This window comes from Pseudopipra pipra, chromosome 21 (assembly GCF_036250125.1).
Source record: "Pseudopipra pipra isolate bDixPip1 chromosome 21, bDixPip1.hap1, whole genome shotgun sequence".
Taxonomy (NCBI): Eukaryota; Metazoa; Chordata; class Aves; order Passeriformes; family Pipridae; genus Pseudopipra; species Pseudopipra pipra.
The window spans coordinates 10,785,746-10,800,803 of NC_087569.1; the positions used below are offsets into that span (position 1 = coordinate 10,785,746).

General features: G+C 45.3%; 3 protein-coding genes across 10 annotated transcripts in view; 2 read left to right on the plus strand and 1 right to left on the minus strand.

The window, feature by feature from the left end:
* The window catches only part of NF1 (neurofibromin 1), a 79,020-nt gene that overhangs the window by 26,131 nt on the left and 37,831 nt on the right, over positions 1-15,058 (minus strand). The window lies entirely within an intron of this gene.
* On the plus strand, positions 72-6,084 carry EVI2A (ecotropic viral integration site 2A). 4 transcript variants are annotated; one of them, XM_064678145.1, is made up of 3 exons: positions 72-258; positions 1,089-2,080; positions 2,334-6,084. In XM_064678145.1, the coding sequence occupies exons 2-3, from the start codon at positions 2,022-2,024 to the stop codon at positions 3,109-3,111; spliced, it is 837 nt and encodes a 278-aa protein (XP_064534215.1). In that variant the 5' UTR covers positions 72-258; positions 1,089-2,021; the 3' UTR covers positions 3,112-6,084. The 4 variants fall into 4 exon arrangements, with proteins under 4 accessions (XP_064534215.1, XP_064534217.1, XP_064534218.1 ...); XM_064678147.1 differs by having other exon boundaries at positions 1,992-2,080; XM_064678148.1 differs by lacking the exon at positions 1,089-2,080 and having other exon boundaries at positions 73-258.
* OMG (oligodendrocyte myelin glycoprotein) lies at positions 9,810-13,761 on the plus strand. The gene is made up of 2 exons (XM_064678144.1): positions 9,810-10,130; positions 10,862-13,761. Exon 2 carries the CDS (start codon positions 10,868-10,870, stop codon positions 12,155-12,157), a length of 1,290 nt encoding a protein of 429 aa, XP_064534214.1. The 5' UTR covers positions 9,810-10,130; positions 10,862-10,867; the 3' UTR covers positions 12,158-13,761.

Genomic DNA, 15,058 nt, shown 5'->3' on the forward strand with positions numbered 1-15,058 from the left:
TTTCCCCTCCAACTGTCACGGTGTGGCCGTTACCAGAAGGAAGTGTGTCATCACTGTGGTTTGAGTGCCCCACTCACAGCAAACAACACGTCATTTCAGTTCCACATTTGCCTAAAAAATACCAGCATTGCCCAAAACTCCTTGCTGCACACTGATGGTCGTTTGCATCCTAAGAGCAAATAAATGCACAAAGAAATCTTATTGTTAAAGGACTAAATATCTGAAACACCCATTTTCTGTTGAATACATCTTGGCAAGGTAAGTACCCATTTTCCTTCTTCTATTTTAAGTAGCACTCCAAAGTTTCTTACATTTTGTAGAAAATAATATGCAAAAGTATTTTTAAAGAAGTTCAAGTAACTTAAAAATAGTAACAAACTGTAGAAATATTATCTCAACTGAATCAAGGAAGCTGATAAACTGTTATTTTCAGTCCTGTTAAAGGTTATTCGTGATCAGACTCCAAGGAATTAGCAGTGACAGTCACTACTTAGCTCTGTTGTTCGTGCACTGCAGATCTCAGTGGGTACTGAGACTCTGTCAATACCCAGACACAAAGGGTTGAACTCAAAAGAAAAGCAGCTCTTTAAAGATCAGTTCCTTTGCTCTGGTGATTTTAAGCGGAGCCCTTCACGCCAGCAGCCCGTTGATTTTTAAGAAAGGCCATCTGGTGTGGGCCACTACAATGAACAGTGGGCTCAGTGTGCTGGGGCAGCAGGAGGAGCTGCTCCCTGGGCACTGCTGGGAATGCCCAGTGTGTCTGTGCCCGTCCTGCCCGGCCGGAGCCTCGGCCCCAGCGGGCTCAACAAAACAGGCTTGGCTTTCTAGTTCCCCTTGGTAAAGTGTGCTACAAAGGATCAGTCCTGACTCCTACCAGGAACAGATAAAAACTCCCACTGAGCTGGAGCTGATTACTAAGATGGTTGGGATATTTTGGAGAATTATTTTATAGTATGGGTGAACTGCAAAGTTAAAGACACAGATCTTCTGCTGCTCTTTTGCCATGTAAGGAGTGACCTCCTCACACAGGTGTGTCACTGCTTTCCCCTGCCCTGGTCACACACCAGGCACGTCATTTCTCTTCCCAGAGTCCCTCAGCAATTCCAAGTGCTGCCATCTGGATTTTGCAAGATAGGAAGTTCACCCCTCTGGTTTCTGGGAGTGAACAGATCCCATTCTTTGGTAGGTGTGTAAGCTTCTGACTATGAGAAAAGCAAACACTGTCTGGAGTATTTCAGAATTACCAAATTTTACACACACAGACAGATACACTTTGTTACCTTTAAAAACAAATTTGTTCAAGAACAAATATACTTATAAAATTAACACTGTTCCTTTTGGTCATTCTCTGTAGTATTCATATCTGAAACCAATAGAGTCTGCAACATTCAAAGGAAATATTCTGATATGTTACTAGAGGCCCTGGATGGGACACCAGCCTTAATCTCTGCACATCTCGGGTGCAGTCTGGCCCAAGCAGCAGCAGTGGGTGGGTCACAGCTTGGCTGATTCCTTGCTGCTATTTTGAGAGTTTTATCTCAATATCAGACCCATCAGTATCAGAAACTATCAGTTTCCTGCCCTGCAGACAAATTCAACAAGTACAAATTTGAATACCACACAAATGTGAAACAGAATATATTAATGGTTAATCTCATTGGCATAATTATCTGAGACATTTTAAAGAAAATGTCACAATCTGTAGCATGTTTGGAAGAAAAATGCAAGTACGTTTATGGTAAATAGCTTTTTGTACAAAAAGGCAGAAAAATTGGAGAACAGAGATTTTCCTGGGCATTTTAAAGTACTCCAGACAGCTGTGCTAGAAAATAGAAACAGTTCACAAAAGCTACTGCTGTCACAGGAATGTTTTGGGTGGAAGTTTTCCCCTTGCCCATCCCTACCAGCATGGTTCCATTGCCCATGCCCAGGGCAATGCAGGGGGCAGGGAAGCAGTAAACCTGCCGTGGTTTACTCCATCCCCTGTGCAGAAGTGAGGAGTGAGGAGCTCAGAGTGTAACATGGCCAGTGCTGGAGAGGAGGAACTGCCAGAGGCTGCCCCGACACCACCGGGCAGGGGGTAGGAAACACTTTCTCTCTTTGCCCCATGTTCTTTTTTAATATTCATATATTTTCTATAAGCCCCGAACTATCAGAAGTTGGAGACAACTGATCCTTTCACAAAACTGAGTGCCTGAAGTCACGTGCCACATCCACTAAACTGAGGCCAACTTACACACACTGTCCATCTGAGGCTATTCCCTCAGAAGTCTGGTCCAAACCCCTAAGAACCAGCACCTGCTCAACTAACCCCACCATCTGTGTTTTTGCAGGGGACTAACTAGGAAGATGAAGACAAAGAGATGCACTAACCCAGGCTTGGCCTTCCCTGTCACGCTGATCTTCTCCCTGTGTTTGCAAATGAGCGCGAACCACAACGGTTCCCTTCGGGTTAGAGAGGAAACCTGGAATCCCATCAGCCAGAACCTCAGTGGGAGCCAGAACAGAACAGAAGCCAATACAAATTCTCCTCTGAGCATCAATTTCAGCAGCAAAATGACTACCTTTGAAATGCAAAGTACCCTGCAGTCCTTCTCCTTCACAATGGCCCAAAATCCAACATCTTCCCCTGCCACCAGTGCAGTTTCTGCCACTGCAGGACCCAGGAATATCAGCAAACCCAAGAGTCCAGTGACCAAAGAAACATGTGAAGACAGTAAGTCTCTTGTACTGATCTGCTTCATTATCATTGCAGTACTTGTGCTTATCTGCACCTTCCTGTTTCTGTCCACAGTGGTAATAGCAAATAAACTGTCCTATCTCAAAAAAACCCAGCAGGGGAAACGCAGGCCCAGGAGCAACGGGGACATTGTGGCCACCAGCAGCTTATGGCCAATGGCAGCAGGAACGTGGCAGAGGATGCCCAGGGAGACAGCTGGAACTGAGCTGACAATGCAGGACTTGCTCTCAGGGAGGGACACAGGGAACAGAAGGAAAACTGAAGATGAAACTACTGAGAAACTCACTACAGCAACAGACAATGCACAGGAAAACAAAGAACTATCCCAGTCACACAAACCCATTTTAACCAATTTTGTAGTTGAGATTTAATTCACACTCCAGTAAAAATTCATCTTCTGCCCTTTTTATGCCATTAATGTGAGGCAAAACCTCAGCTTTTAAGAAACAACATGAATTTTCCCCCGGGAAAGCTGAATTCAGATTTTAGGTTTTTTTCTTTATGCCAGTGGGAATGCTGGAGCCACGTGTGGATCTAGAAAGGAATAAGACTGTGTTAAACAGCTTTCTGTACTGAGTGTCACGGCTGGTTTTACTCCTTGGACCAGAAATCCCTGTGACAGGAGCTGAAGGGGATAAAACAAAGGGACAGAATCTGCCCGTGCTCAGGGCAGAAAGGAACAGACTGTTAGTCTGATAATGCACCCAAGCATGAGACACAGGTATAACCAAGTAGCTTTTTTAAGAAAACCATACATCAGTCACAACTTCAACCACTGAATCAGGATCTAGTCCCTCTCAACATGTCCTTTTGGGTTTTTCCATCAAGAACTTCTTAAACCAGCTTAATTTCTTTGGAACCAGACTGAGATTCAAACCATATCTATTGTGTTTCCATGCTGTGTATGAAGAGATGAAGTTTGTGCTATTTGTTAGAATATGAGAACTGTTTCAATTTATCCCAATAAACTTGCAACATCCATTTTTAAAGAACTTGACTTATGTGATACTATTTCTCTAAGTCAAAATATTAGAAAAAAATAGGACACCAGGCATTTTGGAATTTCCTGTAACATTAGCTGAGCTAGGTAAAGGTCTCTGATGACTCGCTGTGATTTCTTGCATCACAGAAACACACTCTACTTTCTCCTAACACCAATTAAAACATGCCAAAAATTTATTAAAACCACAAGAACTTTCAGTTTCTTTATTCTCAGAGAGATCTGATTTCCCCATAATTCCAGGCAGATGCCTCTGTCTGGTCTCCCTGCAGCAGAGCTTTGCTGTTTTAAGGAAACACGAGAAGCTTTTCACAGGCTACTTCTTGGAAGAAGATCTGTTGCCCCACGGTTACTGAGCCTGCACGGTGTCAAAGCTCCCAACAGCCTGGGCAGCTGTGACAGTTCTGACACATGAGGTGGTTGTATGAATGTGAAAGAATCAGGACATGACCAAATCCCCAACCCCACTCCATCAGATCACCAGAAACTGCTGAACAGGCAGGTGGAGGAGCAGCAGAGAGGCAGCACCACAGCACATGGAGCCAGGAGAGAGCTCAGAGAATGCAACTGCCCAGCTCAGGAAAATGAAGGACTTCACATGCTTAGCCTAGAACTGGGAGTCATTAGAAAATAAGTTCATTGGACATGGGAAGAAAAAACATCCATAGGGCAAAGTCCCACAGATCTCCCTAAACCACCAATTCAGACCCAAGAGCTCCAAGAGAGGAGTCCAGCCACAAGTGGAATGGGAGGGCACAGGATTATGTCAGGCAACTCCAAAACATGAGGAGAAAGGTCAGGAGAAGAATAAAGGGACAAAGACAGATCAGTGATGACAACCTAGGACCCAGAGGACAAACAGAACATCCCACAGGGGTGACAAAGAGCTGAAGGGCAGGGCTGGGGATGCTGCACTGCAGTCACAGGTGGCAGCAGCAGAGGCTGTGCAAGGACTAAAAAAAGACTGAGACAGCCAATGTGAGAATGTGCCCTGGAGTAAAACTGCTCCCATCCAGGAAGGCAAGAGAACTGACCCAGGAGAACAGAGGTAGCCAAGAACACAGGAACAGCCAGGGCAGATGGGGAGGGACTGAAAAGAATGGGATGAGACAATGGAATCAGACAGGAAACACTGAGTTACAGTGTGGGCATGGGATCAGGATGTGTGTTTGCTGCAGAAACAGGGACAGCCTCAAAAAGAGAAGCAGTGCAAGCAGAAGGGAGGTACAACAGGAAAGGCAGGAGGAGATGAAGAAGCTGTGGAGCAATCCGTCAGCAGCCACTGGAGGAACACACTTGCAAAATGTCATGACATATTTGGTGTGGGCTTCTTTTCACCAGGCAGCCTTTCCAGGCAAAAATGGTCAAGGAGACAAAAGAAAGTAGTTCAAGTTACACTCCGTGGTATGGACAAGAGAGTGGGAAGCAGCTGCTCAGAGCACAGCCCCCCATTAACGATGGCAGCAGGTACCAACATGGTCCAGGCAGAAAACTAACAGAGTGGGGGACAGGCTGAGTGTGACTGGAGTTCATCTGCCTCTAAATACAACCACACAACTGAAAATGTGTAAGCAGCCAGCACCCCATGATCAGACAGTGCTCCATGACTCACTGCCCAAGGCTGGCTTTCCACTAATAATCCCAAGGGCACCAAACCCACCACTGAAACTACATCAGTGACTCCAACTCAGCCCAAATTTGCATAGGGTTTGACTCAGAAGAAACTGTAACTATTTCCTACAAAGACAGGCAAAGGAGTATTTATGAATTTCCACACACGTGGCCAAAGCCCCTGACACATGCTGCAGCAGTCCCGAGCAGCAGAGCAGAGCGGTTTGCTCGTGGCACACGCCATCTCTGCGCTGAGACCCCGCGAGCTCCCGCTCCCCACGCTTCCTGCGGCGAGGGTTGGCCAACTTCCTCTCAGCTGCACCAGCCCCAGCATGAAAGGGGCCATTTTAGGCAGCTCAGCTCTGAGCACGCTCTCTGTCCTCCTGAGGCTTCAAACAACACAGTAAGACGATGCTTGCTTGAGAGAAGATAAATGTACAGGTAAGGATCGACTTCAGCAGGGAAAAGCTCAGTATTTGTATTATTTGGGTTGAAATGGAGCTGCACCGTGCCCAGCACCGTGCACAGCCCAGCTCCAGGGTGTGTGCACAGCTCTTGTTGAATGTCTGTATCTTAAAAGCACGAGGGTTTCAAATATGTTGTTTGGGGATGTTACTATGAATTACCATGAAGTCTACATCTAACTATTATTTGCCTCTCTTTTGAAAAGAGGTGAGCAGAATAAAAATTCAATTGAACCATTTTAACCTGTAACAAACCTGACAGAGTTCAGATCCTGATGTTCTCAAGATGCATTAACTACTCACGTGTGTTTACACTGCTGCATCTAAAATTCAATTTTGCATATTTGTAAACCCATAAAGACTCATGCATATTCATTTCCCAGAAATAGCTTCACAGGACTAGCACTATTGTAGCTAATGAATTAGCTCAAATTGCATGAAAGTAACTTCAGAAGGAAAAGTTCTGTGTAGGGGATGGATTTTATAGCATTTATTTCATAAGGAGATGTTCAGAGATCTGAACTCTAATCAGTACAGGAAAAAAAAATCTGTCTCATGCCAACAACTGAACATTTGTACAGTCTCCTCCACTGCCCCGTGCAGGAATCTATTTATAAAACAGTTTACCATTAGAATGCTGTTCCATTACAGCACCAGTACTCGGGAAACTTTTAAAATATTTTGCTATGCTGAAGAGATGTGAGAACAGGAAATAAAAGACCTGTGATTTAAGAGATCTGTGAAGAGCCTTTTACTTTGGTCTCATATTCATCACAACAAACCATTTCTTCACTCCTGACAACATTGTGTGTCAACCCTGCTGCCAGTGCTGCAGAGTGTGTTCCAGGGCCATGACCAGCTCCATGACTGACAAAGGTTATTTTGAAACCCTGCCAGGATTGCTCTGCTGATACCTTTTTCTGATAAGGTGAAATAAGATAATAACAATCAAGACATTCTCTTCTGAAAAGTCACTTAATTACAATAATCAATAATGTTGAAAATCTGCTGTTATTTGTAAAGTCAGTGGCAAACCTGCTGATCATGCAGATGGGAATAGGTTTGAAATTTGAAACATTGGGTCAAGTGTTATTTCACTACAATGGTATTGATGCAAAACTGCCTGGAGGCAGCAAAGTGTAACCATACAACAAATGCAGTTTTCAAGTTACCATGTTCTGTTTCTTCCCTGCATTAGGAGAGGACACATTTAAAGAGGCTGGAGGGAAATGGCCAGCAACCAGGTCATCCTGGTTCTCTTCTGTGGAGAAATCTGGAAGTCCCTTTCCACAGCAGCACCTGGCCCCAGTTTACCCCCATCTGGCCCAGCACTGGCTGTTACAACACCTCGGGTGCCCACAGGAGAGGAAGAGGCTGGTGATGGCAGCTGGGTAGCAGGACTGCTAATTGGCATTGTTCTGCTGGGTATGCTATTGGCAATTCTGGTGATTCTCCTGTGGAAATGCTGCCTGAGGCCTGGGCCTGCTCTGGCCAATTCCCACTGGGCAGGCCGGTCTCCCTTCGCAGATGGAGACACTCCAGATCTCTTTCTGGACTCTGACCAGGACAACAAACGGTCATCAGTTTTATCCATGCTGCCTTGGAAACTGAAACAAGGCCCAAACTTACAGCAGGATGCCACTGGATCAGAGAACCCATCCCAGCACACTACCAGCAATGAGAATGGGCAGCTGCCTCCCCCGGCCGGAACAGCAGCTCCCAGCACAGACCCACCTCCAGCTCCCTCCTCGGAAACAGGGAACGCTGCAGGTGACTCCTGTCCTCACCCAGACACTCCACCTGAGTCTCACGACCTGCCACCTCCACCTGACTGGCTCCAGGAACCCCCCGAGGATCCCAGCTCAGATCCCAGCTCGGATCCCAGCAAGCACTCGGCATTTCACTCGGAAGCAGAGGAACCACTGCCCCCACCACCTGAGCTCCTTCTTCAGGAGACTGGTGAACCACTGCCCCAGCCAGAACACCCTTTGGAGACTGCCAAAAGTCATTTACAGAATACTCCACATTCTTCTTAAACTAAGTATTTTTCAAATAAGTGAAAAAAAGAGAAGTTGAGCAGGCAAAAACAGCGAGGCCATGGCACAGGCATTTCCCCGGTGTTTCCCAACTTCAGCTTTCACAAGAGGGAACAACCTGCTTCTGCCTGAAGCAAATAATTTCCAAATACAATACAAATTGTGCCCACTCGTTACCTGTAGCTGGAGATTCCCGAGGTGGGAGACTCCAGAAGCCAGAGTGCACACTGCTGGGTGTGCCAGGATACAGATCCATGGAAGGCACACATGGAGATGCAGCTCTGAGACAGCCCAGCTTCAGAGGGACTCAGGGGTTCTGAGCAGGGTTTGCTGCACTGGGCTGTGTAAGTGAATGCAAGGAATTCCAGTTCATTTTAATAAAGCTTTCTAACTCAAAGATGGTTTGGTCACTTAAAGCCCAACCGAGTATTTGCTCACATACAGAGCTCTGAATTCAAAACAAAGTCTAAACCATCTGCCATCCCTGGAAGTTTTCAAGGCCAGGTTGGATGGGGTTTGGAGGAACCCCACGGTTTGGAAGGTGTCCCTGCCCATGGCAGGGGGTGGAACGAGATGAGCTCTAAGGTCCCTTCCAACCCAAACCATTCTGGCATTCCTATAAAGGCCTGTTTTCTGCCTGTCACAGGGTAACAACTTGGTACCTGTGGATTACAGGTACCAACCAAATCCTCCCAACAGCCAGTGGTTGTTCTTTACCACTAGGAATGAGATTTCCTTTAGGTCAAATATGAGCAAAGAGTTGACTGGTGTAAAAGCTCCAGTCCCTTCCCACTACAGCCTGGTAAAGCAGAGAACAGTATGAGGGAGCAGTTAATACCATGGTCACTAAAAAAGCTCAAATCACTCCAAACACCTGAAGAACAACTACAAAAAGGTTTTCTTGTACCTAGAGCCTTTGGACTGTTGTGCATAGACCGGAAAGTTTGCAGCACACTCGGGCAGATGATAAGCAGAACCAGTTGTACACATTCACTGATTTCTTCCTCTGAAGCAGTACTTTCTGAAAGTTTTCAATTATTAATACAGACTTAAAAAATTCATTTAATGTTTCATGGATACCAGATCCCTTTGAACTCAAGGTGTCCAAGTGCTACTCTGGGCCTTGAGTACCAGCAAAGCTCACCCCCCTAACACCAGCCTTTGCTAGGCTAATTTTTGGGTGGGAAGAAGCAGGATGGTCTCAGAAGTAAATTAATGTGTTTTTTTTTTACTTGTGTTGAATATTCATATTTATAGAAACAAGCTGCTAGATGCTGAAGTTAACTTTCCATGATGGCTCTGCAAAATGGCACCGAGTTTTGAGTTTGCTTGAGGAGGGAACAGATTTGTGGATGTAGCACAGGGCACAGGTTTACACACAATAAACTTCAAAATCTTTAAACTACCACCAATAAAGAGAGCAGTACGTTATGCAAGTGCAATTCCTGGCTGCTGTGCATTGAACAGCCATAGGAAAATATATTTATAATTTTTTCTTACAGTTTACATAAGCTGTATGACAGGGTATGCCTAAAGAATAGCATTACAACTATACAAAGATTAAGGCTTATTATAACCTGTTAGAATTTATAGTGTTATAAACTACAAACACTCTTACCATATTGCTTGAAGAAATTCAGATAGAGATTTCCTGTAGGAATCTGTACAATCCTACAAGCTGAGCTACATTATACCTGACAATATGGTGACACCTGATCTGAGGAGCAGAAAGGGATTTTCAAATTATGAAAATATATTATGGCACTGTAGCTTAAAAAAGCTTAAGACAGGAAACCTAAATTAACATTAACCTCTATTACAGGAGGAGAGCTTAATCAAAGGTGAAAAAGAACACAACTAACCTGACTTTTCCCACAGAAACACTAAATGGAACAATCACAGCTCAGGCTCCCACAGCCTCCAGACATCCCCCTGGGTGCCGCTCCTGCAGGCACTGCCGCGTGCCTGGAGCACTGACAGCCTGCACTGGAGCTGGGCAGCAGCTCTGCTTGGAGCACTCCCAGCCTGCTCTAGAGCTGTGGAGCAGTTCCCTGGCTGCTCCCAAACCCGGGGAGTTCCTGATGTGCTGTGCTGTGCACCAGCCCCACGGCTCTGCAGTGCCGCGGATCAGGTGGTTGCGGAGCCGCGCGCAGGAACACGATGCAGCTGAGGAGACAAGCACAGCCCCCGGCAGCCTCTGGAGCTGCTCTCCAGAACAAGGCGACCTCTAAGCTCCCATCCATCACGGAAACGATGTGCTGATACTGCAGGAGACCACGGTAAGTTTGTGGTTTTTTGTTTTTAATCACAAAAACCTACTACGGAATCGGAGACGGAAACGGGAGCGGAATTAGGAGTTGCTGACAGATGCTTGCACCAGAAATTTGCTGCAGTGTCAGAGATTTCTTACTAACAGCAATTCGGGCTCTGGACATGTGTTACCAGCTTTGAGAATGTGATTAACACTGTAAGGAGGGGAAAAATACTAACGTGCATGTGAGCATGAATGTGGAATTTGCATTTCAAACTACATTCCTAAGATGTATTTTAACCAATTTACTTAAGCAAACAGCATCCCTGGATGGGGGGGACTGCTACACTACTGCAGAGATTTGTGAAGCAGATCCAGTTGACAGCCATTTTTTCATCCTCTATAAAAGAACACATTATTCCAAACATAATATAGGCTTGAAATCACTAAAAACAAGAAGCAGACATTGTATAACGTTTGGAAGAGACTTGCATTTTCGGAAGAAAGCCCTCATTTGAGCTGGAGGGGGAAAGGGAGATGAAAAAACAAGTCTCATTCTGCCAGACAACATGACAGGCTGAAGGGATGCTTTGTGAAGTCTCTCTTGAACAATTCTAAAAAGGACCGTGCCTCAAAGGGGGTTATTGATATTTTTACTTAATTTCTCCTGCAAGTGGCCATTGCCCAGACAACCCTTATACAGAGATAAAATGTATTATATGGGTTTAAAGGGTGTCATTTTGGTATATTTATTTCCAGGCAACAATGGAATACCAGATATCGAATACATCTACCTGTCTGCTGGTCCTTCTGGTTTTCCTACCCACTGGTTTGGGTATCTGTCCTTCTAGCTGTACATGCTCAGGAAACGACAGGAATGTGGACTGTTCAGGCAGAAACTTAACTGTACTGCCCCAGGGACTTCAGGACAACCTTACATATTTAAATCTGTCCTTTAACCAGTTTGTAGATCTCGATCATCAGCTAACGAGGTTCACCAATCTGAGGACCCTTGATATTTCAAATAATTGGCTCAAGAATGTTCCTGCTCATCTGCCTAAATCCTTATGGGAATTATATGCCACAAACAACAACATTAAAGTTCTTCAGAAACTTGATACAGCTTACCAGTGGAATCTTCGAGTGCTCGATGTTTCCAGGAATATGGTGGAAAGAGCTGTCCTGATCAACAACACACTGAGCAGTCTCAAGTTTCTCAATCTCAGCAGCAACAAACTTTGGACAGTTCCAACCAACATCCCCTACAACATAGAGACTGTGGATCTATCCAATAACTTCTTGTCCCAGATACTCCCAGGAACACTGGTGAGACTTCAACACCTCACAAGCCTCTACCTGCACAACAACAAGTTCTCGTACATTCCTGACAAAGCTTTTGACCAGCTCCTTCAGCTGCAGGTAGTAACTCTATACAACAACCCCTGGGCCTGCAGCGACAAACAGAACATCCCCTACGTGCTGCAGTGGGTGCAGGGCACAGCTGCCCGTGTCCTGGGGGCTCCCTGTGCCCACCAGGCCAGGCTCTGGGCCAGCGCCATGCCCACGGCCGGGGACTCCAGCCCCCCGACCCAGGGAGTGCAGGCAGCAGACAGAGCCACCTCTCCCGAGGCAGCCGAACCCACCCAAGTGACCAAAACGCACAAACAACTGAAAGCCAAGGAAGTCACTCCCCTGGCCACCCAGAGCCACCCGGCTCTGTTCCCCAGCACGGAGCAGCCCCTGCTCCGCCACCCCGACGGCCTGACCTGGAGGGACGGCGGCTCCTGGGACGCAGGAGCCACACACACGATCCACGCCACGGATCCAACCGAGGGCAACTCCACGGGATCATCCACCACTCCCATGACTTTAAGCATCACCAGTGGAATGCCAACAAACTACTCCAAGATGCCTCACAGCACAAGCACTACCTTAAGGAAAGAGGAGGCCGCGACCGGCGCTCCCAACACGCGCGTGCCCTCCCGAGCCAGCACCTGGGAGCTCTCCCTGGTGTCTGTGCTCCTGCTGCACGCAGTGACCCTGTTTGCTGACTGAGGGCTGGTACCCTGGGGAACTCACCGAGTGCACTCCTGTCACACACAGCTGGAGTTGAGACCTCCAGTTAAAATAACGAATCAAAACAAGAAATTCAGAGTTCTGACTCTGGTCTAAAGAAAATAACAGTTCTTAAAGACGTGCACACTAATGTCTTGATACTAAGCTGCTACTTATTTTCATATGTCTTAATTGAGTACAACTAACCTATTCTTTTGTTTTTAAAAATGTGCTTATTTTGTATTTAAATTTTTCATTTTACTTGCACAGAATAAACACATCAGAATTTTAAGTACTGATTTTATGTATGATTTTGTCATTGAACAACTGGAAAAAAACAGAAGGCCTGTATCATATCTGCATTGTCTTGCTTGACTTGCCAGTGAGCAATTCCTGTAATATAGCAGCACAGATGCTCTGTAAGTTATGACAACATGCAAAAGGAAGGGAAAAAATAAAGGAACTAAACTGAGCTGTTTCACTAATAAGAAGTTATTCCTGAGCAAAATTGCTAGCATGTGTATCTATGTTTGCTTCATATGTACTAGGATATTTTAAATATGAAGAACAACAGTCTTGAATTTAGGAATTAAATATGACAACGCCACGATATCTGCTAAGAGGGTGTAAACTGAGAAGGCAACATGGTCCAACTTCAGCATGGGAAAGTGGTAGGGGCCAGTATCCTTCTGCTCTGTCTCCACGTAGAGACTGCAGGCAAGTTATTGCTCTCTCCATAGCAAAAAAAAAAAAAAGAAAAAAAAAAAAAGAAAAAAAAAAGATGACTAGAGGAAAATGCCAGATGTTCAGTGCCATGACACGCTCCAACACCAGGGAGTTATCTACCCAAATTAACGACATGGAACTCCTTCACTGTTAATATATTCTGCTTAAAAGAGAATCTCAAATCAGCCAGAATGTAGCAAACTACAACCAGTAAAATGAAATATCAGCCAACTTCTAACACAAGTCATGTCACAAATCAATTAAGCAATTAGTTGGCGAGCTGTCATTGGAACAATCCTGACTCTTGTGGCTTCACAGAGAATTACTTCAGCCCCTGGCACTGAACTGCCCAAGCCCTGCTTTCCAAGGGCGAGCATGGGTGCTCTTCTCCCTGCCATCTGCACCTCAGCCAGTAGAAATAGCTGCACGCATGGTTCTGCCCACTCTAGGAAAACTAGTTAAACTATGGCAAAGGTACCTGATATACTACAGATGAAGTTTTGCAAACAGCATGAAATGAAAACCGAAGAACAAGTTAATTGAAAAAGTATTACTCACTTAATATTACAGATCTTATACAATGTTTTCCATTCATTCCAGGCCATTTAATTTCCAGTTATTGTAGCATGAAGGTGCTACAAAACCCAGAAAACCTCACAACTGAGACTGGAGTCCTCTACCTGTTTCTCCTAAGGTGTCAGTGGGGGCTGTAAACCATTTACAACTACTGGTATCAGAGAAATCACAACTTTCCAACTGTGAACAGTATTTCTATAACCGGAAATGTGTTTTAATTTCTAACAGTAAATGTTGCACAATGGATTTGTACAGTTATTTCATTGGCATTTAAGTAAAAATAAAGTTATGTTTGTATTGAACTGAATTAGTGTCAGTGCTTCTTTTCAAATAAGCAGAGTAATACCACTGAATAGTTAATATTTTACTATACAAACCTGTTTCAAGCAGACATTTGGCTCCCTCTTCATGTCTCATGGGGGAAAATTACAGTTAAATTATATTATTTTGATACTGATGTATCCCTAATGTTGTACAGTAATAAGCTGATGATATGATCATAACATTGGGGCTATCCTTCCCTGTCCTACCCTTTAGAACTTGCAAATCCTAGAATGTCCCTGCCTGCCTCTCTCTCTGGGCAGTCCATGTGTTTGCTAAGTGCTGACTGACTGTAACACAGCCCCAACCTACTTATGGTGCTCAGAACTCAGTATTCCCAGAGCTCTCCCATTCATATGGCTTCATCCCACACAGTGGGAGCAGCTTGGCTTGCAGGCAGGACAGATCCCAGAACAAGGGCTGTGACTAAACGGCCTGATTTGAGGAAATGCCATGAAATACTCCACGTGTCTTTGCTGCAGAACCAATACAGGATGCCAAATTCCATTGCATTAAAAAAACCTCCACGGAACCGACTCTAAACACTCAGAATGCTTCACCCACAACGAGACCATTCAGTGAAGAGCAACAGGAAAACATTGTTTTCCAGAAGTTATTTGGGGCAAATTGCAAGCCCCCACCCTGAAGGACTTGCTACCCAGAGTCTTCAGCATGCTAATAAAAGCCTGGAAGTGGGAGCAGGATCGGGGGCTTTTCCATATCCATGGGCAGGACTGGGAAGCTGGGACACAAACCTGCAGCTGGGGGTGGAGTGAGCCGGCCCTGCCACGTGCCAGGCTGTGCTCCTGCCCAAACCCTGCCAGGGGCAAGCACCAGGGCTTCTCACTCAGCCTGCTTTCAATAAAGCAGACTGGAATTTAGGCTTGCCTGTATTTTTCTGGAATACGAATGAGCCGATAAGGGAGCTGGAGGAGGCAGCAGTGTGGCAGCCCAGCACTTGTTGCTGGGCAACTGTGCAGTCACACTGAGCTAAACCCAGGGCCTGGTTTGTAAACATGCTGCTCGCTCAGAGCACCAGAAATATCAAATAACCTGTTCTCAGTGAAATTATCTTCCAAAACAACCAGGTAGCATTTCAGGGCAATACTCAAAATACCCAAAAATGCTCTGGCACACCTTTAATATCGCTGTGCTCGCTCTCAAAAGGGTAAAATTGCTGTGGGACTGATGTGCTCTGCAGCAATAACTCAGAGGTTTGTATTCCTATTAATTAGTTTGGGAGCAGCTTTAAAACCTAATGGCAGTAGTTCAGGATCA

Excerpts from the sequence above, each read along its gene's own strand:
- OMG (XM_064678144.1), top strand. The coding sequence starts at position 10,868 with ATGGAATACCAGATATCGAATACATCTACCTGTCTGCTGGTCCTTCTG.
- EVI2A (XM_064678145.1), top strand. The coding sequence starts at position 2,022 with ATGGCCAGTGCTGGAGAGGAGGAACTGCCAGAGGCTGCCCCGACACCA. Across the intron at positions 2,081-2,333 it reads CCGACACCACCGGGCAGGGG|GGGACTAACTAGGAAGATGA; the intron begins GTAGGAAACACT and ends GTGTTTTTGCAG.